Source organism: Chelonia mydas, chromosome 1 (genome assembly GCF_015237465.2).
Source record: "Chelonia mydas isolate rCheMyd1 chromosome 1, rCheMyd1.pri.v2, whole genome shotgun sequence".
NCBI classification, from domain to species: domain Eukaryota; kingdom Metazoa; phylum Chordata; order Testudines; family Cheloniidae; genus Chelonia; species Chelonia mydas.
The window spans coordinates 328,171,452-328,197,588 of record NC_057849.1 but is presented as its reverse complement, the minus strand read 5'-3'; the positions used below and the strand labels follow the sequence as shown (position 1 = coordinate 328,197,588).

The 26,137-nt window shown below is 41.8% G+C and overlaps 1 protein-coding gene across 2 annotated transcripts in view; it reads left to right on the top strand.

Annotated features, from left to right (window-relative positions):
* Positions 1–26,137, top strand: part of PCLO (piccolo presynaptic cytomatrix protein) — a 530,921-nt gene that overhangs the window by 424,586 nt on the left and 80,198 nt on the right. For both annotated transcript variants that reach the window (XM_043552451.1, XM_043552450.1), the window contains exons 14-17: positions 4,446–4,496; positions 5,931–6,061; positions 9,726–9,752; positions 15,140–15,233. In XM_043552451.1, coding sequence (XP_043408386.1) covers positions 4,446–4,496; positions 5,931–6,061; positions 9,726–9,752; positions 15,140–15,233 — 303 coding nt within the window. The remainder of the gene's footprint in view (positions 1–4,445; positions 4,497–5,930; positions 6,062–9,725; positions 9,753–15,139; positions 15,234–26,137) is intronic.

Genomic DNA, 26,137 nt, shown 5'->3' with positions numbered 1-26,137 from the left:
TTGTGGGAGTCCCATCACTGCAGTGCATCATGGGAGATGTAGTGGATGTGGGGGAATGTTAGGAGGAGTCTGGTAAGAAAAGCAGATTTTTGACAGTTGGGCCAGGAGTCTGGTAAGGAAAGCCTGTACACACCTCTGTTGAGCACAGATAGGTAGGATAATGGGAACTTACCAATTCTCCTGGTTGGGGAGGAGGGTTTTGTGGCCTTCTGGAGGAGACAGAGCAAATTGCCATAGAAATGACATGGTCCATTTAAAAATGGATTCATCCCTATGTATCTCGGGTGTATCCACACAGCGAGCTAGTCCTCCAAGTCTGCTTCTTGGGTCAGTCTCTACCAGGTATTAGGTCTTACTCAGAAGCTGTGATGCCTTTAGCTCTTCCATTGCCCTTTAATCACTTCTCTGAGAAGTTAGTGCAACAAGGAGCACCAAAGAGTCCTGTGGCACCTTATAGGCTAACAGACGTATTGGAGCATAAGCTTTCGTGGGTGAATACCCACTTCGTCAGTAACTCCCACGCACATTTCTGCTAGGAATCTACTGTTGGGTTTTTTTTGTGGGGACCATGCCTCAAAGAGCATAAGCTCCCCATTCTCTGCCATCCATATGGATTGTGACATGTGTGCATTACTCTCCCACTTCTTCATGTCATGTCTGCTTCCTACCCATCTTCTAGCCCCTTTGTTTCCATCATCACCGTGCAGCACAGGGGAGCAGTGTTCTGCATAATGAGGCACTATGGCCGTGGATTAAATTCAATGTAAGCAAATTCAAGGCCGAGGCACACTGAAAGGAAAACTTCATAATAGTTTGTACGCACTCATGGATTCTGAAACAGCTGCAACATTTAAAGATAAAGATCTAGGAGTCAAGATAGACAGTGTAACAAAGAAGACAGCTTAATATGCACTGGCAGTCCAAAGATCAAGTAAGAGATTAGGTTGCATTAAGAACGCAGAGAACAATATATAAAATATGATAATGTCTTTATATAAATTGATGGTTTGTCCTTAGCCTGAATATTTCATTTACTTTTGGTAACCTCATTTCAAAAAGAGCACTGCAGAAATAAAAAAGGCCAAACAGGGCATTGAAAGCAACTAGAGACAAGGAGATTCTTCAGAAAAGATTAGGATTCATTTAACTGGCAGTATAAGTAGGTGTAACCCTACAGAAATCAGTGGAGTTAGGCCCACTTATGTCATCAGCAAATTTGGCCCTTGGACTGTTTAGCGTGTAAAGAAGACGAGTAAGAGAAGATATTATACAAGTATATCATTAAAAAATAGTTGAGAAGCCCATTTATTATCATAAAAATACCTTGCCAGATCTCAGAGCCCTTTACAAAGGAGGCATTTTACGTATGGGGAAACTGTGGCACAAGCAGGTGAAGTAAGTTGCCCAAGGTCATCCAGTATTCCAGTGAGAGAGTTGAGGCCAGAACTCAGGTCTCCAGAATCATATTTAACAGTCTTATTTAACTAGTCTCCTAATAAAATAACAAGGAGAAACTAGATGAAATGTGTAGACAATAAACTTAAACATAACAGGAATTTGTTATGTAATGTAGCATTAATTTTATAATTGTCCTCCAGGGCAATGAGTCCAATCGCTTTGTAAGATTCTAAAAAGGATCAGACACAGACCAGATGCGTGACAGTAGTCTCTGCTGCTGCACTAGCCGTAGGAGAAAAATTACCAGGGTCACCAATTCTCAGTACTCTCCTAACGCACAACCATCTGGGGGCAGGAACATGTGTTTCCCCATGGCACTTATTCATGTGACATTAATGTGGCAGGAGAGGGTGGGGTGTTCCTCCAAACACTGTGTACAAGCCAGTGTCAAAAAAGAATTCCTATGTTCCTATTAGAGATTGCCCTTAACTACAACATTTGAATATAGGGGTTAGGTTCATCTCCAGTTCCTGCAGAATTTTACGATATTTATTTGATAGAATACATTGGGCCAGTTTGTGCCTATCTCTTGTGCAGAGGTGGGGGAAGAACACAAAGAGGCTTTTCCTTCATCCCCTCCCTATGTGAGTCACCCTGAGCCAGGTCCAGCAGCAATTGCAGTCCTTACTAGAGCTGGGTGGGGAAATGTAGTTCCATTTTTTGGAGGATTTTGATATTTCAAAATTTGGTTTCATTCCGATTCAAGATTTTCTGCAAAAGGGAGCAAAGCCCTGGCTCCAGGGCAGTCTGCCTGCCTGGCTGCCCTAAAGCTATGGACTCCAGAAGCCAGGGGTCCCTGACTGGGAAGCAGTCTGCCTGGTGGGCTGACTGGATACCAGGGATCTTAGGAGCCCAGGCTACCAAGGAGCCTTGAGCTTGGGAGCTGGGCCTTCCAGGATCTTGGCTCCCTGACAGATGTGCTGCTGAGGATCTGGGTGTGAGAGCTGGCAGAAAACACGGCAGGGTTTAGTCAGAATCCTGTCTGGTTGCCAGTGGAGTTTCCACTGAAATTGAACCGTACTTTCTGCACAACCTTTTGATTTTGACAAATTGCAAATTCCAACAAAACTGTATTGCATCTGAATTTTTCAAACCAGCGCTAATTCCTACACACAAGGAGACTAGGGAACTGCTCCCATTTAATGCACCCAGGCAGGAAAGGACACTGCACTGCCCTTAGTCATGGTTCAACATATGCACAACCCAGAGCTCCAGCCCCTGCTCTAGGTCTCATCTTGAACTGTTGCTTTTCAATGCATTGACACATTCTCTTTGATCTTTTGAGGACTGCAGTAGCTGTGAGACATATTTTACAGCATGACCTTAGCACAGCAAGAGGTGTCATATGGACCTAGAATGCCTGGCAGGTTGCAATTCACATCTGCAAGTTAGAAGGAGGTCAATCTTCTGAGCATTTGTTTACTGGCTGTAAGAATAGTGAGTTTGTCTTTGTTTGGAATTTTCATTGTCTGCTGCATCAACCAAGGAATCAGGTATGGAGAGAATATAAAAGTATTGAAAACTTTGCTGTAGAACCTGATAGACCCAGGTTGCATGACCAGTCATTGGAAGAATGGAAGCAGCTCCAGGCTGGCTCAAGGACACCATCATATAATGAAACAGGATATCAAACAAATGGTGAAATTTGTCTTAAACTGAAGAAACATAATTATCTAGGAATGCTTTTGTCCTTGTCAGCAATTCATGGACCTCAATAAAGGAGAATAAATAGGAAGAGGCAGGGATATACAGAGATTTGAAGAAGGGGACCAGTAGCTTAAATTTGATATGATAGTAGATGGGGAGCCAGTGGAAAGACTCAAAGAGGGCAGTGACATGAACAAATTGATGGGCAAGGAAGATGATACTTAAGAATCAATGAATGACTATCAACAGAAACTAATTTGGAATTGTCACGTCCACCTGAAAATTCACTCACTTTCATCCTCTTCTCTGTGATCATCCAAGAAGTTGATGGGAAAATAATTGGCCTTGACCTAAAGTAGTTTAATCCATGCATCTCTACCGAAATCCAGCTGTGTCATCTCTGGAAAGTCAATTAGGTCTGGTCTACACCTAAAAATTAGATTGACACAGCTACCTCACTCAGAGCTATGAAAAATTTCACACCCTGTGTGACATAGTTAGGTCAATCCACCCCCTGCTGTAGCTACCACCTTTCAGAGAGGGGAATTAACTACCTCTACCTCTGCCTCTTCTGTCAATGTCAGAAGCGTCTACACTACAGTGGCACAGCTGCAGCGCTGTAGCTCAGCTGCTGTAGTGTAGACTTACCCTTAATCTCTGTGCTCCAGTTCCCTCTCTGTAAAATGAGAATGATGCTACATTCTTTTCCTCCCGAATGTTGTCTGTCTTATCTGTTTAGACCCAGGATCGGCAGCCTTTGGCATGCAGCTTGTCAAGGAAATCCGCTGGTGGGCTGGGCCGGTTTGTTTACCTGCAGCATCTGCAGGTTCGGCCGATCGCAGCTCCCACTGGCCACGGTTCACCGTTCCAGGCCAATGGGGGCTGCGGGAAGTGGCGGTCAGCACATCCCTTGGCCGGCGCCGCTTCCCGCAGCCCCCATTGGCCTGGAACGGTGAACCGCGGCCAGTGGGAGCTGCGATCGGCCGAACCTGTGGATGCTGCAGGTAAACAAACCGTCCCGGCCCACCAGCAGATTTCCCTGACAGGCTGCGTGCCAGAGGTTGCCGATCCCTGGTTTAGACTGTAAACAATTTGGGACTGAGACTGTTTCTTGCTCAGTGTTTGTACAATACCTACCCTAAAGATTTCAGGTGAGGTCACTAGGTGCCAATGAAAATACTATAATAATAATTAATTATTAATCGATGGAGTCAGCAGAAAAGTGGCTTTCTAAGGTAAATGGTAGGTAGAGCAGTGTAAACAGAGCTTTGTAAAAATGTGACCATTGAAAGACTGTTATGTTTAATCTATGTGTCTCGCTATATTTTTTCATCTGGTAGCCCACTGAAGCCACAAAGTCCACATCCCATCCAATCACTGGAGAAATTCAGGTAAATACATACAGAATTTATTGCAGCTGAAAGTGTTTAGGTTTAGAATGAGTTTTCAGAAGGGAACCTGTGCTGTGTGATTTGGGCTGATTCTGAGGTATTTGGACCCCTTGAAATGTCACTAAAGCCATTGGGATGACATGGGGTTTAAGCAGTGCCGGATTTGGACCTCTGACTTTATTATCAGTGTGTGGAATACAAGATCAATTCAACAGTGGCATGGGAATTCCTACTGCTCTCAAAAGGTCTAAAAAATAAATTGAACTTGACTCCAATCTGCAATCCTTGGACACTCGCTGTGATTCACTGAACATATATGCAAGCAAAGTTGTGGATTTTCCAAGAAGCAGTTAAATTTTTTCCATGCAGTGCTGAGTAGCTGAATATATCTGAATTGAATTGACCTCAGTGGTGGTTTAAAAATAAAAAGTTCACTCACCTCTGGAAATGAAAGTTTGGTGGGCATAGAAAATGCTGCTGCTGGGATTGCCTCCCAGTTCCATGTGAGCTCCCATTTCAGGGTCACCTTACTCAAATGGGAATCCCACTGACTTCAAAGTGCAAGTGGGCCCCCACAGAGTGGGTAAGCTCCCAACCTCCTGGCTGAAAGCCCTTTCTGCTGCTGCTAGGGAGCTGGGGAAAGCAGCTGGTAGCACCTTTCCTCCTCTGTCTACATCTGTCCCCTTAGTCCACTTCCAATAGTGGCTCAGAGAGCCAAGTGTCCATGGTTTAAAGCAAGACAGCCTAAGGGAATAACTGGTTCTGGCAGCCTCTTTTGTTAACTTTTAGCAGATATGGTATAAGGAGCAGAGACACTGATGGTTTGTGGGATACGGGACAGCTATACCATAGGTGCAGAGTGAAGAAAAGGACAGTACCAACAGAGACATGGGGAAATGAAGAATGGAGCCAAGAGAGCCTTGAGAGTCAAGAGAAGATGATACAAGTTAGGATGGTCATTTAGGGTGTGTGGGAAAAAGCCCATTTCAAATTATGGGGAGGGTGCACTTTGAACCTGTGTGAGTGAATATTGGCCACTCCCCTGACTGGGAACAATCCTGTACTGTCAACGGGATAGACTGAGATGGCTTATGGTTGTGAGTGCATAAGACTGACTGATGGAGCCCACACCACGATGCTCGTTTTAGACTCTCTACCTGAGATCTCTAGTGTAAGAGCTAAGGCTGTTGACCAGGTCATTCTCATTTTTTGTGGAGGCGCGAACAATCATTTTAGCAGGAAGCAGAATCTGTTTCTGTGCTCCCAGGTCACTGAAAGATTAAATCATCTGCTGAAATGAGCCACTTGTCAAGTAGATGTGAATAGGTGTTGCTGCATTTAATAAACATTTATGCAAAGGGTTTCAGGGGAAAACTGAATTCTTAAGTAAGCAAAGGAAAAAATAATTCTCAAGTATTTTAATGCCCACTCTAGCTTCAAATCAACTATGACAAGCACCTTGGCAACCTTATCATCCACATTCTTCAAGCAAGAAACCTAGCTCCACGAGACAACAATGGCTATTCTGACCCTTTCGTTAAAGTCTATCTACTTCCAGGGAGAGGGTAAGTAGAGGGGAAATTTCAGATTGAACTCTGTTGCTTTTCATTTGTCTTTGATGCCAGTCCTGAAAAACAGAACTTAGATTAAAACTTCAGAAAATCTGGTTAGTATCAAGCAGCATTGAACATCTCTTTATTCTTTTTTTTAACAAGACAGTGCAAATAAAGGGCCCAATCCTATTTCCTGTGAAATCCATGTGAGTTTTGTCGTTGATTTCAGTGGGATCTGAAGCAGGCCTGTAGATTTCATCTTTATTTTGAATTTTTACAGAATAAAAGTCACACACATGCACAAATTATGTTAAAATAACATTGTGGTCTGGTGAAACCCAACAGATCCATGGAGTTCAGAGTTCTCCTTATGAATCTGTCTTTTACTCTGCTCTGCCTGTTTTTTCTGGTTCTTATGTTTTTGGGAGACTGTAATGAAGGACACTGCAAGGTGAGACTAGGGTGGAATTTCATCTTTGGCTCATTTTTTTTTCTAGTTTTTGTGAATTTAAGACCAAGATTTGCCATGTTAATTCCATGTTCAATAATCTCTCTATGATTGGTTTTAAAGGTACAGTGTAAATGTAAAAAGGAGAGCTATTAGACAGAAAACATCCCTTTCAGGGAGCATATGAGAGTTAAAATATTTGATAGGTTGTTATGTGGGGTTCCCCACTGAAGTGTTTGTGTAGTGTTTTATAATTTTTTTCACAGATCATAATGACTCCTTTGAACCATTAGTATAATTGCAAATCTATAATCAGTGCTCCTTTCTAATGCATACTGCTGTCTGATAAACTGTAATAACTTTGGTTTTAGGTCCTGATCTTGCAAGCAGTTACACATGTGCAGAACAAGCAGTCCCACTGACTTAAATAGTGGAACTGCATAAAGTTAAACACATGCATAAGAACTTGCAGGACCAGCGCCTTATTTTGCAGTGGCACAATCTGCAGGGACCTGGGTTTGGGCAATCAATCTCATGGTTAGAGTCAGGAGCCTGGAACCAAAGCCAGAGTCAGAATCTGAGTCAAAGATCAGAGAGCATGGCTACTCCGGAAACTTCAAAGCGCGGTCGCAAGAGCGCTCCCAGGCAGCACTTTGAAGCACTCCTGGTAATCCACCTCCATGAGGGGATTAGCTCTGAGCGCTGGGAGCACGGCTCCCTGTTCACAGTAGCGCTTTAAAGCGCTCTGACTTGCTGCGCACAGGGGCTGATTTTTCACACCCCTGAGCCGGCTGGTTAGAGCACTATAAAATGTAAGTGTAGCCAAGCCCAGAGCCAGAGTCTGGTTCCAAGCCAAAAGTCAGTGCCCGAGTCTGGTGCCAAGGCAATGCTCAGAGTCAGGAGTCAAGGCAGGCATCAAAGCTGTAGTCAGCATCGGGGTTAGGGCGCAAGATCACAGACCTAAAGCGAAGCAGGAAAACAGGAACTGGGAACAGATGGGGGTCTGAGTTAAGGAGAGCATGAACAAATGAGAAGGGAGGGCTCAGGAGTTACGCAAGCAGGCAGGGTCCATAGTAACAGCCAACCAAGGATTCACCTAGCTGCTCAGACACCTTCCTCTGCCTCTTTCTGGTTTGTATAGTGCATCCCAGCCAATCAGTAAGGCTGGACATTTCCCCCAATCAGGAGTTTTGTGGACGGGGTCCTAGGTGAGCTATATCTTTACTAACCCCTTTCTCAACTGGTTCAGGTGAGCTGCCAATGTCTCGCAACCCACAAGCCCGGGTTTGAGGCCTGTAATCCTTCATACAATCCTGTAAATTTTCATGCATGTGAATAATCCCATTGGCCCTAACAGAGTCTTAGGCCTCGACCACATTAGTTAAAAATATATGTCTGACCTTTGTACTTAGGAGAGGTGAAAGATGTTGGAGAATATTTGTTTCAGAGGCATTATGCCCCTCTGGTATAGCTAGATTTATTTTTTGAATCAAACCTTTATCAGCTATTGTCCCATCAAGTGGGTTCATGCCTTTCAGCTGCTTGTAAATTAAATTTTAAAATTAACTATTGTATATAAATGACTTTTTCCAACAATGCAGCACAACAGTCAGCTCTTGAGTGTGTGCACTAGTATTTTAAAACAGTAGTTCCTTAAGAGTCTTAGAATGTGACTTACTGCACATATTTGGCCACCACATAATACATTACTTTAAGAACTTAAATTCTCTTGAACATAATTGATGGCAATCGCTCCAGAGGATCTGTGACAGTCATTCAGGCTATCACTCTGCTGTCTCAAGCAATCCGTAGGTATGGATTGGTGGCCCAATTCTGCAGACTCTTACTTACCTGTGTTAAAATAATGCATATGGACTTTAATAGGCCCCAACTCTGCAAGAACATATGGACAGATTCAGTTTCACACATGTAAGTTATTCCCATAAGCAGTCCCATTCATTTCAATTACTCAATCTTGCAAACATTTATACGGATGAAAAAGTAACTCACATAACCATTAAATTTATTTATATATATTTAAAAATATATTTTTTCTTTGCACAATACCGATCATCATTAGTCCATATAATGGAATATTGGCCTGCACTTTAAAAGTGAACCTATTTTTGAGCTATGCCATAGTAGCATGATGCCTCTGAAATTAGTAGTTTCCTTTTGGTTTTGGCCTCCTATAATTTTTATATATATTTATTTATTTATTTATTTATTTAAATAATATACTAAACTCCATAGTTGCATCATGTAAGCAAACTGTGTAAATATGTGCAGATATGCTGAATTGCACACACGACTATTTGTTTTACACCTACAAATGGATTTGCCTGCAATTTTGGTAAGTGTAGCTAATGAGGCTCTCTTGAAAATTTGACACTTATTACCCAAATGTTCAGCTTAGGATGAATTTCTGAACTATGGTCCCAATTCAGCAAGGTACTTAACCACACATATAGCTAAAAGCACATGAATTGTCCCATCGAAAACATGGTTGATTCAGGCTATAAAGGGCTCAGTCTTGCTCCTAGAGAAATTGGTCATGAAATTCCCATTGAAATCAGTAGGTCCAAAATGGCTAAAAAAGACCATTTATGATGGATACATAGTAAGTCCTTACGTATTATGACATCTACAGTTCCATTTTATGTAAAAACTGAGTTTTAATTACTTGTGCTGATTGTCATATGAGAAGTTGGAGGGAGGGGGAGGGGAGTTATTGCCCTGATTTTGTAGAAATAAGACTTTAAGTTAGAGATAGGTCCAAGCTACAAAGTTCTGACCTGAATTCAAATCCAGCTCCAAACGGGGACAAAGTTCTGGGGCATTTAAATTTCCGTTGTGGTTTGGGCCCATTTCTAGTTCAAACTAAGATTAATGTTATCATTCACAATGGGACATATTGCTTTGGGGATTCTTTGCACGTACCACTGACAATTAAAGTGGAGAGATGCTCAGTAATTTCATTACTTTTATCTGAATACAAATGCATTCACTGATTGCTAATACATATCTTTCTTTTTGATGTAGTTCAATCCACATCAAAATATGTATTCTTGTTAATGTCTGTTTCCTGTGATTCTGAAACTAGAAACTGCTCATTTATTATTCACATGTTCTCTCTTTCGTTTCTGTCTATTCCCATTTTCTCTCATGCTGCTTCCTCCACTTTCCCATCTCTATTTATTACACTGTCTCCTCACTGGGTCCATGCAGACAAGTCATGGTTGTCCAGAATGCAAGGTAGAGTGACTTATCTTTCAATTTTATTCTTTGAAGCATGCATGCATCAAGCTGTGATTACCTTATGCATGTACCTGTAGATTTTCATTGAGTTCTGGTGACCTATAAATCCAGGAACCAAGACTGGCTTTGCTGTTCACTGTCTAATGAATCTGATTTCCAGGAGAGAAAGAAATTGGTGGGGGAGGGGGGGGAATTGTTGTGGTTCCTGATGCAGTAACATTTTAGGATCAAACTCTGTAGTTCTTAATTATTTAAAACTTCCACTGAAGTGAATGGGAATTTTGTTCAATCAAATACTGCGTAAATTGGTCCTTACTCTTTGATGCTTGTGATTAACTGTGAACTTGTCACATAATTTTCAGCAGAGGTTACTGCTGAGAGACAATCAGAGATGCTGACATTATTTGGAAGTGACCCAATTCTACCTTTCTTTAGAGAACTATTGTACACCTTATACAAAACCTTTGCCTAGAATTATATTATAGATTATTGTACTAGATGGATTTATAGCTTTCTAGCAAAAGTCCACATATAAATGGCAGTCTGAAGTAAGCAGAACTGAAATATTAGTTAGATTTACCTGTGCTGGGTTTTGGAGTACAGGTATAAAACAGATTAAATGACAAAATTCTGCTCTTAAATACACCAGTGTCAACCCTCAGCAGAGCGAGTACAGAACCAGATTTTCTGTTTTGTTGGAAATTCCATGATTTTGAATTTTTTTCTATTCCAAAACAGAATGAAAACAAAACAAAACAAAAATGAAATTTTCCTATGAAACCAAATACCAAAACAAAATTCATTTCAGGTCAATCAAAATATTTCATTTGGATAAAATATAAACATTTCATTGCAATTTTGACCTTAAAAACATTTTCCACTATGTTTTTGTGGAAAAACAATTAATTTTGTTCTGAAAAGTCATTTGTAAATGAAAAATTGAAATGTTCCCTTCAAAAAATGTCAAAGCACTTTGTCTGAGATTTGGATGGGAGGGGTAAGGATTGGGGGGCGCGAGGGTGAGAAGGGTGGAAGAGGGTCCTAAAGAAAATTTTATTGAAATTGACACATTTTACAAAACCTGTCAATTCAGAGGAAAATGGCGTATTTGTCAAAAAAAACTTGTTTTGACTAAAAATTTCTGACCAGCTCCAACCCAGAGTAATACCAGATACAATTCAGCGCTCTAATCTCACATTTATTTAAAGAGGAAAATTTAAGCAGGCTAATAGATGGCTTTTTTAATAAACAAATTCTGCTCTGCCTGAAATCACGGTTATTTCATAATTAATATAATTATATAATTCATGTATTCAAACGTTAATTTTTCCATGTAAGAGTAGTCTAATACTTTCTTTATTCTATAAGTAATGTATCGTGTTACTGCATATAGCAACAGGGTATAAAAGGGGAAACCCAGAGAAATGATAGAGAAAAGGAAGAGCCTCTGTTTGTGTTCTTTCCACATATGGCATGTCTTATGAGTTTCAAGTATGAACTCCATTGGGAGTAGACTAGTTTTAATGAAGGTGTTGTATCAAAGCATCACCATCTGTTAATCACAGGCAAAGGGAAAAGTGGTAATCTAGTGGGACAGATCCAATGTATTTGCCAGGTCTTTTTTCTTAAAATTGCACAGTCCTTCAAGTGGCATTCTGCTTTGTGTGGGCTTTTCTAGATTTAGTCAGTGTTGTTGTTTTTTAATTTCTTGCTGTGCAACAGACTCTGTCCCTTTTGCAATAGCACTTCAGGCCAAATTCTGCTCTCACAGATATAAAACTGGAGTAACTCAGGATCAGCCTTAGGGAAAATGATGCCCTGGATGAACTTATATTTTGGCACCCCTGGCAGAGGCACCTGCCCATGGCCCCTGGCCCCCACAGTCTCCCCACTATTGCCCCTGACCCCCGCAGGCTCTCCAGGCTCCCCACCCTCATTGCGCCCAAGCCCCACTTCCTCCCCACAGTGCTTAATTTATAATGAGAGACCTGCCAGGGCTCAGGCCCAGTAACCCTTGGCACAAATTAAGCACTGGTTGGGTGGCTCAGAAATTCCCTCTCTGTGCAGCCTGGCCTGGATGGCCGGAGAGCAGCAGTGGATGGCCAGGTGCCCAGCTCTGAAGGCAGAGCCGCTGCCATGAGTGACTGGCCATCCAGGCCAGGCTACACAGAGAGGGAGTTTCTGAGCCCAGGGCCTTCCCCGGCCATATACCTCCTGACCACTGCGCCCGCGGGAAGGGGATACCAGGGGTTGGCCCACTGGCTCCACAGGGGCGAGCCTGTTGCCTGTGTCTCCCCGCCAGCTGGCAGCTCCAGGTGCCATCACCTTCCCCCCTGCCTGGCTTGCCAGTGGCTCCAGCCCCAGACTTGCCCGCACAACCCCCCGCTCTCCGGCAGCCCAGGCCCACCAGCTTGCAACACTCAGATGGTGCCCCCCCTCCCCCCACGACCCTGACCATGGCACCTTGGACAGTCACCCATGTTGCCCACCCCTAAGGCTGACCCAGGAGTAACTGCACAGACTTCATGGGAATTACTCAAGATTTACAGTGGTATCAAGGAGACCAGCAGGGGGGTCCAATCCCCTACCCACTTTCAAAACCCAAGATCTCCTCCCCTGAAACCAGTAGATCCCTTGAGTACCAGAGTCATCCAGACCAAGTTCCAGTGCCTCTGAACTGTCTTCAAGCTCCTATGTTCCCCACTGTCCCTGCCCCCTTTCCCCTGCCCCCGGGTAGGAGGGAAATGGATTCCAACTTGTGCAAGGGGAGTCTGGGTGAGTTAATTTTTACAAGTCGGCATTAGCTGATCAGAAAAGTAGTGTGAGGACAGAGAGATGCTCACCCCAGTCCTGCCCTTCTCAGCTTACCCCATCTCCAGATGTGCAGAGACAGCTTCAGAAAGGCCTAGGGAGGGGCTTGTGAGCAAGGGAATGGGGGGAACATGCCACTGAGTTTGTCTGGTTTTCTTAATAGGCATAAATATTTAAGTGGACCATGAAATAGGATTAGTCATCATAGTCTTTCTGCTTCCCAGAGAGGTTTACGGTTTGGTGGTGTTGGTGGTAGTGGGGTGGTTGTTTTTGCCTTCTTTGCAAAGAATGCAGAGTAATAAGACTATAGGGTGAATTTCTTTTTAACATGCATTCATTCCCCCTGAAATCCCATCCATCTTTCTTACTGATGCATGATAAAAAAGAAAAAGAAAAAGAGCTCCTTTTTTAACAGGTATCATTACACTCTGAGGTTGTCAGACCCAATTGCATTATGGACATGTTCTGCTTTCCTCTCTTAAGTGGAAGTGGGAAGATACTTTGCTTTACAAACCACAGTGCCCTACACATTTTTTAGTAAATTGGAGGACAGTAGTACATCATGTTTTGAAAGAAAATGAATGGGGCTGTGTGAAATGGGCTAGGTGTGGGATGCAGAAGAGCTGCAAGTCACTGTCTTTACAGATTTCAGAGTAGCAGCCGTGTTAGTCTGTATTCGCAAAAAGAAAAGGAGTATTGTGGCACCTTAGAGACTAACACATTTATTTGAGCTGTAGCTCACGAAAGCTTATGCTCAAATAAATTTGTTCGTCTCTAAGGTGCCACAAGTCCTCCTTTTCTTTTTGTCTTTACCGAGTGTCACTCGGAACTGAATGTCTGAGGAAAAGAGGCAGGAGAGGGATTTCATGTCACTGTGATCACAAATGCCTCGTTATTACGGAGCAGACCTCAGATGTGCTGTATGTTCCTCAGTGCCTGTGATGTAATATAGTGTGAGAGAGAAGAGAATGTGGGCCTTTGGGCCTTTCTGAAAAATATGTATATAGATAGAAAAACAGATATGAGACAATAGAGTAGAGCCTGTCAGAAAATGGTAAGTATTTTCTGTGGAAAAAAATTGGAAAGAACTTTTCAAAACTGTTTGCACAATTTATTTCAGTGGGGCCACTTGTATAGTATAATGTACTGTTTGACATGAGTAAGAGTATCGACTACGACCACTGTGTCCAAAGCTGTAATTATGCAAGTACTCAAAATGAGGCAATCCGTACTGGTGTTTACTCCATTAGAACCATAGCAGAGGGAGGAAATCGTATTTGCCAAAAGAACAGGGACAAATCAAGCTGGGAAATATTACTTATACGCTTTCAGAGTGGTCTTAAAACAAGGAAGAATAATCAAAAATAAAATAAACCAATCTTCAAGTCTTTGATTGTTCCTTTACATTAGGGCCATGTTTAAATGTAAATAAAAGAGCAGTTAACTTTCATTTTATCAAAATGGTTCTGCACTTTAAATCTATTTGAGTGCTCAGAATCCTAGAAGTTCTTGGTATTTTCTTAGGTAACCCTATGACATCTTTTCCATTAACATTTTATATTAAATTAAAATTGGTATACAAGTGGATCTAGCATCAGGGCTTATAGTGCCCAAGGAATCCATAATGTATGAAAGGTGAGTGCATTACTTGCTCTTCACCCAGGAAATGCAGAGTATAATTGAGTATATTTCAGCTCCTTTTTAATGCAGCTAATTCAGCCAAACTTCTTATACTTGCCTATTGATAAAAACAAGCTTGATGCACTTTTATGCTTGGTCTCACTACAGTCAGAGGCGAGGCCAGAGAACAGGATCAGTACGAAATTACTGATTTCAGAGTAACAGCCGTGTTAGTCTGTATTCGCAAAAAGAAAAGGAGGACTTGTGGCACCTTAGAGACTAACCAATTTATTTGAGCATGAGCTTTCGTGAGCTACAGCTCACTTCATCGGATGCATCCGATGAAGTGAGCTGTAGCTCACGAAAGCTCATGCTCAAATAAATTGGTTAGTCTCTAAGGTGCCACAAGTCCTCCTTTTCTTTTTATGAAATTACTGTTTCTTTCATTAACAGTATATCAGTGTACCATTGCTTTCATTTAATGTTCCTATATGATGAGACTCCTGTGATTAAAGAATACAAAATAAAAATAAAATGGATTAAGCCTACCTAAATGTGATAAGAGAAAGATGTTCTTTGGGAAAGAAACACATTATCATTTACAGTTGTAATTAAAGCCCTGCTCTAAAGAGGCAGGAGGTATGTATAACTACAGTAAAAAAAAAAAAAAAAAAAAAAGGCTTGTGTTTCCTGATGCTGGAGGTTGAACAGTTTTCTTGTAGGCAGGCTGAGCTTTCAGAAGGCTCATAAGGTCAGCTTTTTAAAGATAGCATCATGAAACCATGGTACAGCAGCTTGGGCAATGCAGATAAAGAAGGTAGGCGCTCATTGTATTCTTATAGCCCTGAGTTGTTGCAGGTTTTTTTTCTATTTCCATAAAATATATTCTGTACAAGAACAGAAGGAAACAAAAGAGGACTAATGTAATGTTCCCTTCCTTTGTTCAAATTCAGTGCTGAGTACAAGCGGAGGACTAAATACGTGCAGAAAAGCTTGAATCCCGAGTGGAATCAGACGGTCATTTATAAAAGTATCTCCATGGAGCAGGTACGTGACTATTAGCACTATCCACTGTGATTTTCTGTTCTATTATTTGTATGGCCAGTGACTGTCATTGTGGAATCAGGGGTGATATTGGAGGGAGTTCATCCCCCTGAGAAATCCTGCTATCAAATTGAAGGGAAGCTTGAATGATTTCCTTGCCTCTGATAGAGTTCACTCTCTCTAAAGATGCAGTTTGAGCATCCCTGCCAGAGATTTAGTTGCCCCTTCAACTCGTAAAAATACTTCCCAATAGTTTTGGTTTTTTTACTTTGGAATTCACCGTATTGCACCTACTATCAGCTATTTAAAAAAGCGTTTGGAGGCAAATACCCTTGATCCCTCTATTAGTTCTATACGCACATACACATCATTTAAAGTCACACCAGGTCAACATTACTATGCTGGACTATCAATATACTTAGTGTATTTTCCAGGGATAAGTAAGTTCAGCAAACACATTTAACATAGATTTGTTCACCAAGTGGCATAGGCGTCAACTTCTGCTGGCACTGGTCGGTGCTCGATCCCCCTCTGCCCCCTGCCCCGCCCTGACTTCACCCCATCCTACCCCCTTTCTGCCCCTGCCCTGCCCCCATTCCAACCCCTTCCCCAAAGTCCCTGCCCCAACTCTGCCCCCTCCCTGCCCCTATTCCAATCCCTTCCCCAAATCCTGGCCCCGGCCCTGCCTCTTCCCCACCTCCTCCCCTGAGCACGCCCACTCCTCCCCATCCCTCCCAGAGCTTGTTACGCCATGAAACAGCTGTATTGCGGCGGCAAGTGCTGAGAGGAGAAGCGGGAAATGGCGCGCTCAGAAGAGGAGGCGGAGGTGAGGTGGGACGGGGGGGGGCAGAGCAGGGAGGGGAGCGGAGCTTGGCTGCTGGTGGGTGCAGAGCACCCACCAATTTTCCCCGTGGTTGCTCTAGCTCTGGAGCATCCACAGAGTTAGTGCCTGTGCCAAGTGTTGTTGTCTTTGTCTCACTGTCTGGAGTGGCTCACGACCCTGAGTGCCAACCTTGGGGCAGACTGTCAAGAAGCAGGGGAAAAACTCCAACCTGGTTGTATGTTCTATAATGAGATTTCACCAACCTAGTAACAAGTGTGATCTCCTAAAGCACTATACCAGTCTTACCATGGAGTCACAGAGAGTCCCACTGCCACCCGGGCAAGATGGACATTATAACAGATGGTTGCTTTACACCAAAAATCACAACAATATTCAGGTTAGTCCCAGTCCTGAAGGACCAGTCACTTACTTCAGGCCAGTTGTACTCAGATCTGAAACCAAAGACAGTGCTTGTAGCTAATCCTGTAACAAACCAGCCACAGATTTAGTAACTAGGAAAAAGAAATAAGAGTTCTTTACAAGAGTAAAGCAGGTAAACACACACACACACACATATGAGTTACAGTCAGCTTTCAAAAAGTAATAGAAACTTCTGTAGTAAGCAGACTCTATGCATCCTTTAGGGCTAACCCAGGCAAAACATGCTTAGAAAGCCTCACCCTCAAGAGTTCAAGCAGCAAAAGAATAATAAATTCTCCTTAACAGGCATTTTTATTCCCTTCCCCCAGCATCCCAGTGATAAAATGAGGGGCTGGGCACATAATCTCTTCAGGGCTGTGGGAGACAAAATCAACAAAGTCTTTGTTCCACGATGGCCCATTTGGATTCAATAGTCTTTCCTCATGGGCAGGAATCTGTAGGAATCCAGCATTTTGCATTAGGTGAAGTCTTCTTTATTGTTTGGTGAGCTACATAGTTTCAAAGCAAACATTTTACAGTTATAGAACAAACACTTCAGTATTACCTTATAGCATGGTTTTAAGTGAGATTATGCATGCAGCAATTTACAGGCATTTCATAAAGTCTAAACACTAGACACATAGATATAAATTCACTACCTATCTTAATAATACTCCAGAGGTAATACTGACTGGTTTACCGTTATGCATTTGTCAGTGTTCAGTGAGGCCTAAGGGCTTTGGCATTAGTTGGCACTTGGTCTGGTAGCGTCACCGTCTTCTTTTGAGACAGCCTAGTTAGCTGATGACCATCAGAGATCTTCCTTCCTGGCATCTAGCAGGTCTAAGATGCACCTGCTGAGTCTCAGGATTGTAACTAGAGACTCAGGCTTTGAGTGTTTTCCAGGTCTGTGAGGCTGCCTCCAGGATCCCAGCACTTTCAGCAATGCCACAGCTGCGGGCATGGCAACTCTGAATGTGATGCTGAATTAACTAGAGAGTGTGAGTCAAGACATAGGGCATGTCTAAGATGTAGAAACAAGAAGTCTTGCTCCTTGCAGTCATCCAGTTCACTTATATTAGGGGTTCTGTTGTTTTCTATATTTAAATAAAATACATATGGAATGTTGCTGTTTTCACACATAATAGTGAGGGGCTTAAGGATGGGCTTAGTCCCCTGAGAGGAACATTTTAGGGTTTTTATTTTCCAAGGGTAGACCGGCTTCAGTCACAGTTGGGGAGGGGAGTCCCTCATGTTCTCAAAAGCTTTCTTCTGCTTACTATTGTTAGTTTTCTAAATCTAATTTTGAGTTCCGAAATCAGCTGTAGTAGCCTTTAGCATGGCAGTGCTCTGAGTGTGAGAAAGAGAAGTTTTGTCCTTTTTAAAAAATTCTGACAAAACGAGGGTCTCCCTCCTGGTTTAAATCCAAAAATTATGGAGTAATGGACCTAGACAGATTATTTGTTTCCAGCACCTGGATCCAGTTGCATTTCCCGAATGTTCCTATATTTCTTAGCATTTAGTTCTTGACACTTTCAGATTTGATTTTTCACAGCCATCCAATCTTTCAGTACTTTATAAATGACTTCAGCATGCCAAGCTTGCTACTGCAGAATGTCCAGATTTTTTCAGCTGCCTTGATCTGGTCCTTCATCCTGACACACAGCCCTTAAAATTAGCCTCCCAATTTCAAACTTGATTATTTATTTTTCTCTTTCAGTGATGACAGTGTGGATTAGTGAATTCATTTTTGCATGAAGCAACACTAAGAAGGCTGGAGAGGGGACTAATGTGGTTCACAGGATTGATAATGGGTAGGGCTGCATGTCAGTCATGGAGGTCACGGAAGTCACAGATTCCGTGACTTTCTGCAGTGTCCATGACTTCTGCAGGAGTCAGTGTGGCTGACCTCAGGGCCGCCCAAACAGCTGGCTCTGGGGCCAGCTGCTCAGGTGGCCCCAAAGACAGCCAAGCCCTGGGGACAGCCACACCAGCCACTGCTCAGGTGGCCCCCGGCAGGTGGCCCCCGGCAGCTGTCCCAGGGCGGCCGGAGCAGCCGCAGTCTGTGGCCCAGGCAGCATTCCCTGGGTGGTCGGCCAGAGCAGCTGTGGTCTCTGGCCCCAGGCAGCGGTCCCCAGGCAGCTGGCAGGAGCAGCCCCAGTCCACGGCCCCTGGCAGCAGGTGCCGCTGGCCCCGGGTGCCTCCAGCCTCAGGAGCCACCTCTGCCCCCAGCAATGACCACCCCAGCAGCGTCCCCCTCAAAACATCCCTCCCCACACTCCCCCGCCCAAGTTTTAGTCACAGGTATTTTTAGGATAAGTCATGGACAGATCACGGCCATGAATTTTTGTGACCTGTCTATGACTTTTACTAAAAATACCCATGACTAAATCGTAGCCTTAATAATGGGCTATGGAGTCTTTTACTGCTAAGGTCATGGGCTGAAATCCAGCTCAGTTATGGCTTTCAGGGTTTGTGTACATGTTGTATTTTGGTGTCACACCTTGGGGGTTTGCATACATAGCATTTCAAACTAATCCAAAAGTTCAAAGTGAAATTCAACCAAATCCCTGTCTGTTTTCACAGTGAAGGTATATGAAATGAAAATGGTATGGCTGCAATGCAGCCCCTAAACCTCCCAGGTTCACTAAAGAGGTTTGTAAATCTTAGCAAACTTTCCAAATAATCCAGGCTGATTTTCAAGTTTAAAATGGTTTGGTTTCAGGGGCTGCTGTGAACATGTCACAGGTCTAGTTAGCAGTGACTGAACATCAAAAAGTTATTTGGTGACCTTAAATGAGCTGATGTTCTCAGCCAGAGCCTAGTAGAAAGTTGTCTGTATCTCAGCCACTCTTACCACAGGCCCTAATTGGCAAAGTAACAGTCAAAAGTTTGCCGTTCAGGATGCCAGCTAGGGCCTGTGCTAAGAGTGGCTGAAATAGTGACACCTGCCCACTGGGCTAAGATCAAAGAATTTAAAATGTGACAAAAAAGAATTTTAATTTTTTTTAACCTTTGCTTCTACTGTCACTACAATCATATTCTGTTCTCTTCCATGGAGGTTCTGGGCAAAATTTTCAGAATGAATAGTTTATTCAAGGAAAAATGCAGTTTTATTCGAACTTTCAGCAAATTTGACAAATAGTTTCAGCATGGTTGGAGGAAGAAATGGTGTTGATGCTGGTATCCTTCCCATTTACAACCTTTAGCCCAGTGGTTCAGGCACTGGACTTTCTTGATTCAACAAAAATTCCAAAAAAAATTAGATTCTGTTTGATCCAAACTGCATTTTGTTTTTAATTTTTCAGAAAGACCACCCCACCCAACCAAAAAATCAGTTATTCACCTTGCTCTATGTTAATACAGCACTCATCACCTTGGTATCTGAGTGCCTTCCAGGAATACATTAAGAGAAGTATATTAAGAGATGTGACTAACATCTGTCACATTTTGTTTGTTCTTTCGTCGTCTCCGCCAGGGGAGAACTGTGTGCAACATAGTGTCTTTTTTTGGTAGGGACTTTTCTTTTCACACCTCTCCTGGCATGTATCTGTTGGCTAGAGAGAATGAGATGGTTGTGTAGGTGGATGATTCTTCTCTTAGGAAAATTCAGTGCTATTCCATGAATTAGCAAGAGTTCCACAGAGCAGCAAGGTTAAATACCCTTGCCAAGATAGCAAATAGCACCATAGTCCCTCCCAGCATTGGATCTTTCCTGATTTTTGTGATTCCAGTTGTTCCTAGAGTATATGATGGCTGCAAATTAACATATAAATAAACATATACTACAGCTTGGAGAATTGTCCCCATGTCAAGCTGTTCATAGTGTCTGGACGCATAGCCAACATGGATTGATATTTCACAACAGTTTGATAATGACTATAAATAGGAGTTTAAGAGAATAACAATGCTGGTTGCAGAACAGATGTTCTGATCAGCAAACTACTTAAGCTACATCGGATTGTGAATTAGCCATATACTGTCAGCAATCATTTCCTTGCTAGTGTTGGCTCAAAAACTTGATAAGACTATTCTTTCAGAGAAGCATTTTCCACTCCTCCATCAGTTTGGAGAGTTGGTCTGAAATCCATGAGATGAAATTAATTAAAGATAAGAACAAAGTCCTGCACTTAGGAAGAAAAAATCAAATGCACAACTTACAAAATGGGGAATAATTGGCGAGGTTACTGCTGAAAAGTTTCAGAGGGTCATACTGGATCACAAATTGAATTGAGTCAATAATGTGATACAATTGCAAATAAGGCTAATATCATTCTGGAGTGTATTAACAGGAGGAAATTGTCCTGATCTACCCAACACTGATAGGGCCTCAGCTCGAGTAATGTGTCCAGTTCTGGCAGGACACATTAGGAAAGATAAAATTGGAATGAGTCCAGAGGAGAGCAACAAAAATGATAAAAGTTTAGAAACCTGAACTCTGAGGCAAGATTAACAAAAAACTGGGCAGATTTAGTCTTGAGAAAAAAAGACTGATGCGGGGAACCGATAACAGTCTTCAGATATTTTGAGGGCTGTTATAAAAAGGACAATAATCAATTGTTCTCCATATCCACTGAAGGTAGGGCAAGAAGTAATGTGCTTAATCTATGGCAAGGGAGACTTAGACATTAGGAAAAGCTTTCTAACTGTAAGGGTAGTTAGATTCTGGAATGGGCTTCCATGGGAGATAGTGGAATTCCCATCACTGGAGGGTTTTAAGAGCAGGATGTACAAATACCTGTGATGGATGGTCTAGGTTTATTTGGTCCTTCCTCAGCACAGGGCACTGGACCTGATGACCTCTCAAGGCCGTTTGATTCTATGATCAAAGGCATGCTCGCCTGCTGACAGCAAATAAGTATTATTAAATGTTTGTTAATACAGTCCTTTTAACGTCACTGTCTAGACATTGGCTGGTTATACAATTTTTCATTTTCATTTTCTCTTTCATAACATAGCAGAAATTAAACTGAAAATAATTATGGGAAAGACTTTTGAATGAAACAGACTTTTTCAAGACCATAATGATTAATTTTGCAATGTAGCAAGTTCCAGTTAGACAGTTAAATGGAAAAAATAAGTAAAACTGAGTATTTATTTCATAATTAAATTTTTTGGAAGGGGAGAATGGTGGAGATATTTTAATTTAGGGAGGGGTTCTAGACATATATTACAAACATTGCTATGTATTCTCAGTGCAAGTCCCCTTTCTTTGGATAGGTGTAAGATGGAGTGATGAGAGCAGATGATTTGGCATTAAAAGTTCTGAGTTTTATTCCTACCTTTGCCATTGACACAGTACATGACATTGGACAAATTAAAAAAAAAAAGTCTGCCACAGTTTTCTGATCAGTCTAAAGTAGGTAGCAATACATTACAGGAGTATTGTGAGGTTCAGGTCTTTAATGTTTCTAAACATTTACACTTCCTTGAATGAAATTAATATATAATAGATTTATTTAGAAAGGATATAGTTTTCAAAGGCATTTAAGTGATTTAGGAACCTGAGATAATTTTCAAAAGTGACTCAGGCACGTTGGAGCCTAAGTCTCGTTGAAAGTCACTTAGGTTCCTGAATGCCTTAGTCACTTTTGAAAATGCAATGTAGGTTCCTAAATCATTTAGGCTCTTTTGAAAATTATATCCACATTCCCTTTCTGCCCCTGTGTACCGAGTCCTTTATAACAATGTAAAAGGCAATGCATTTAAAAACCTCATAGAATATTAATATAAAACTAAATAAGTTCAAATAATTATAAAATTATTATTCAGTATTAATTATTCTGCACCATGCATCTTGGCATAAATTAGTACTATGCTCTTTCAAAGCGGCTTTGAAGAAAAGGAATAAGAGAAGGCTCTATATCTGGCATAGGAGTCAGGGCCTGCATAAAAATATTCTGCTTGCTCCATTCAGTGAGTTATGTGAATTTTCCCAGGGGAGAATATAGAAAATATTCCCAATGGTATGTACCATAGCTACACGTACACAAATATCATAGTCATCAGCAATATCACGCAGGCAGTGATCTCCAGACCTTCAAATGGAGACCTCTCCCATGTGAACTATTAATATAGTAGTTAGCTGTTAGTTGTGTCTGAGCCAGTTACTAGAGGAGACATTAATCACATAAGCGGGGGGAAGGGTCTGACATTCTAGGCAGTATATGGGGAAATAGCAGACATTAGCTGTTACTCCGTATGTCCCCCCAGCCTGTTCTCTGGAATCTGAGGTTCACAGGAGTTCAGATCCAAGAACATGGCAACATTTATCACTCTATCTCTGGTGACATAGATACTTTCTGTGGAGTCTAGTGCCAATCACTAGGCAACTGTTACCTGTCATCAGCAGGGCTACATTTCAGCATCTTCTGCTCCAGTAATACATGTTCCTAACACTTGAGCTAAAGGAGAATTGTTATTAGTTGTAATAGTATTACAGTGAATTTCATCCAGATACCCTCTGTAGCCTACCAACAAAAGGCAACATAATCATAATCTGAGCAAGTCGAACATTCCACCATGTAGGCTGTGTTATACATACACATATTACTCAATACATTTCAGTAAATTTACGTTAGTGTCACAAAGTCCCGTACACAGCACTCAATTTTATGAATACTAGGAATGGGCAAACCTTGCAGGGTTTTAGATTTTGTAAACTTGACATGCTTTTAGGGGGTCTGGAGAGGATAGCTTGGAATTCTCACTAAACTAAGTTTGTGGTGGTAAAACTTTTTTGCCCTATAATTTATACCCAGATTTATTTTGAGCGAGTCAATTAAAAGTGTTTTGTCTAGCTCAAAAGAAGCTTGTGCTCTGCTATACATCAGAAATAAAAAAAAAATTCCTCTAAAGTTAAACTGCACTAAATGGTGGCCTGTATACAGTAAAGATCCTGTATCTATTTTTGTCATAAATTTTTCCTGTGTCCTCTCTATTCCCCTTTTCAATGTATTATAAATGTATTATATTTGATACAGTGCAGTAACCTTAACATGTTATGTGCTTTTACATTCTATATTGCAAAACTAACAGACATGAGACAAAATGAAACCTGTCGTCAAATGACTGCTTAGTTTAAAGTACCCTCATAAAAAAATTGGTTTATGATTCAGACACAACAAACCGTTCCTTTCTTTTCTACCTAGTATCACTCCTCTCTGAGCAGTCAATGTTAGGTGACTTGCCTTAATAGGCACTAAAAGAAATCATGATGATGGGTACAGAATGAATGGACTGACAGAACTAGGACTAGAAAACACCTGGTTTATGCAGAGACTATCGTAAGGATGAAATCCTGGTCCTTCTGAAGTCAATGGTAAAACTGCCATTAGTAGCTTGAGTGGGCCCAGGATTTCATCCAAATTGCCACATGATGTGTCACAATGCTCACTTTTATCTAGCAACTTCCCACACAAGAAACACCCACTAACAGATTCAGGCTCAGCAATGCCTTTGTCTCACCATGACTGGCGCCTAGCCAAAGTTGCTTCCTGATCAAAGCGTGATCATGGCCGTCTAGCTGTCCTTCGCCTGGGAACACTTGTTCTTTTCCCGATGAGTGCACTCCCCACCTACACAGACACACCAACCCAGGTTTAGAAAAATTACTTGTAATCACATCACCCGTTAACTTCCTGAGGGGACCTTAAATCACTGGCTTCAGCAGCTAAAATTGGATTATGTAAAACAGCACCTCACTTTGCTCAGATAGAGTCACACACAAGGGCTACTTGTAAAATCTCTAACCACAAAATGCTCTTGATTCCTTAATTGTGGTACATATGTCTTCAGACAAATACTTCCCCTCAACTCATATTTGAAACTTATCTCATGCACCCTGCTTAGCAGAGTTCCTCTGATGATTGTCCATTATCCTGGTATTTTATAAAAGCTTTATTAAGTTAAGAGGATTAAAACAGACACTACAAAAAATGTGGAGTACTATAAATTTCCAGCTCTGTTTTATTATCTTGCTAATACAAAAATGCAGTTCCAGCATAGGGCCATTTGCTTGAAATCCTGGTCTGCTGGATAAGATAGCTCCATCTGAAGAGGGTTGTGATTCTTGTTCAGTGGCAAAAACATAAATTATGCAGGTTAAATACACAATGAAACTTTTTTTTCAGATTTAGACTTAAGAGAAATGATAAGAGAGCGAAGAAGAGAGAGACTAATGTGCTGGCAACATTTTAATAAAGGGCTCCCTCAAAAACATTCTGCCTCACTCGGCAGTGCTGTCTGTGTCAAATACTCTTCCCACACAATAAAATATGTATCAGTTCCCACACAAAAATTCAATCAGATCCATACTTTTTCCCCTCCTAGATCCATCTATCCTTCCTTCTGTGCCAGTACAGCACATTCATAACTCGTAAAGAAGAGGCACTCTTTAAAACATCTCTCTAAATGTTTAAATATCTTTGCCTATAATTTGTGAAGGGCATTCACAAATGATATGCTAAGCTTTCCGTGCTATCTTGCCACTTTATATAGTCTCTTGTTCAAACTTCTGTTTAATTTTTCACAGGATATTTCCAATAAAAACGTGTTCTATGTTGCCCGAGTGGATAGGATATTAAAAAAGAGAGATAACAGAATTTCACTTAGTTAAGAGCACTTTTTAAATCTTTGCTTTCAAACCATATTTTTATTGTTGCCCTATTAGCAAGTGCATTATGTATTCCCCCCCCCAAATATTTAAAAATCTCCTTTGGGCGGGGGGGTAGGATACGCTTATTTTAACTTAATTTTCAAAGAAACTGGCACTGCATAATTGTTCATTTTACTAAGACTAAGTGAGACCAGAAGATATTTTGTAACAACAATTACTATAAATCCACTGTTTATTGTGAAGGTCTTCTACATCATTAAGAATATCTGTATTAAACTGGTTTCAGAGTAGCAGCCCTGTTAGTCTGTGTCCGCAAAAAGAAAAGGAGTACTTGTGGCACCTTAGAGACTAACAAATTTATTTGAGCATAAGCTTGCGTGAGCTGCAGCTCACTTCATTGGATGTATTCAATGGAAAATACAGTGGGGAGATCTATATACACAGAGAACATGAAACAATGGGTGTTACCATACACACTGTAACGAGAGTGATCACTTAAGGTGAGCTATTACCAGAAGGAGCGGGGGGGGGACCTTTTGTAGTGATAATCAAGGTGGGCCATTTCCAGCAGTTGACAAGAACGTCTGGCGAACAGCGGAGTGGGGTTGATGTGCTTAGGCCCTACGATGGTGTCCCCTGAATAGAGTAAGTGGAGTAGGGGCATTAGGGGATGAGAGCTGAGGAAGCTTTGTTCTAAGTCAGCCGTAAAAATGTTGGCATACTGTGGGGCCATGCAGGTACCCATAGCTGTGCCGCTGATTTGAAGGTATACATTGCGCTACATTGATGACATCTTCATCATCTGGACCCATGGAAAAGAAGCCCTTGAGGAATTCCACCAGGATTTCAACAATTTCCATCCCACCATCAACCTCAGCCTGGACCAGTCCACAAGAGATCCACTTCCTGGACACTACGGTGCTAATAAGCGATGGTCACATAAACACCACCCTATACCGGAAACCTACTGACCTCTATACTTAACTACATGCCTCCAGCTTTCATCCAGACCACACCACCTGATCCATTGTCTACAGCCAAGCTCTA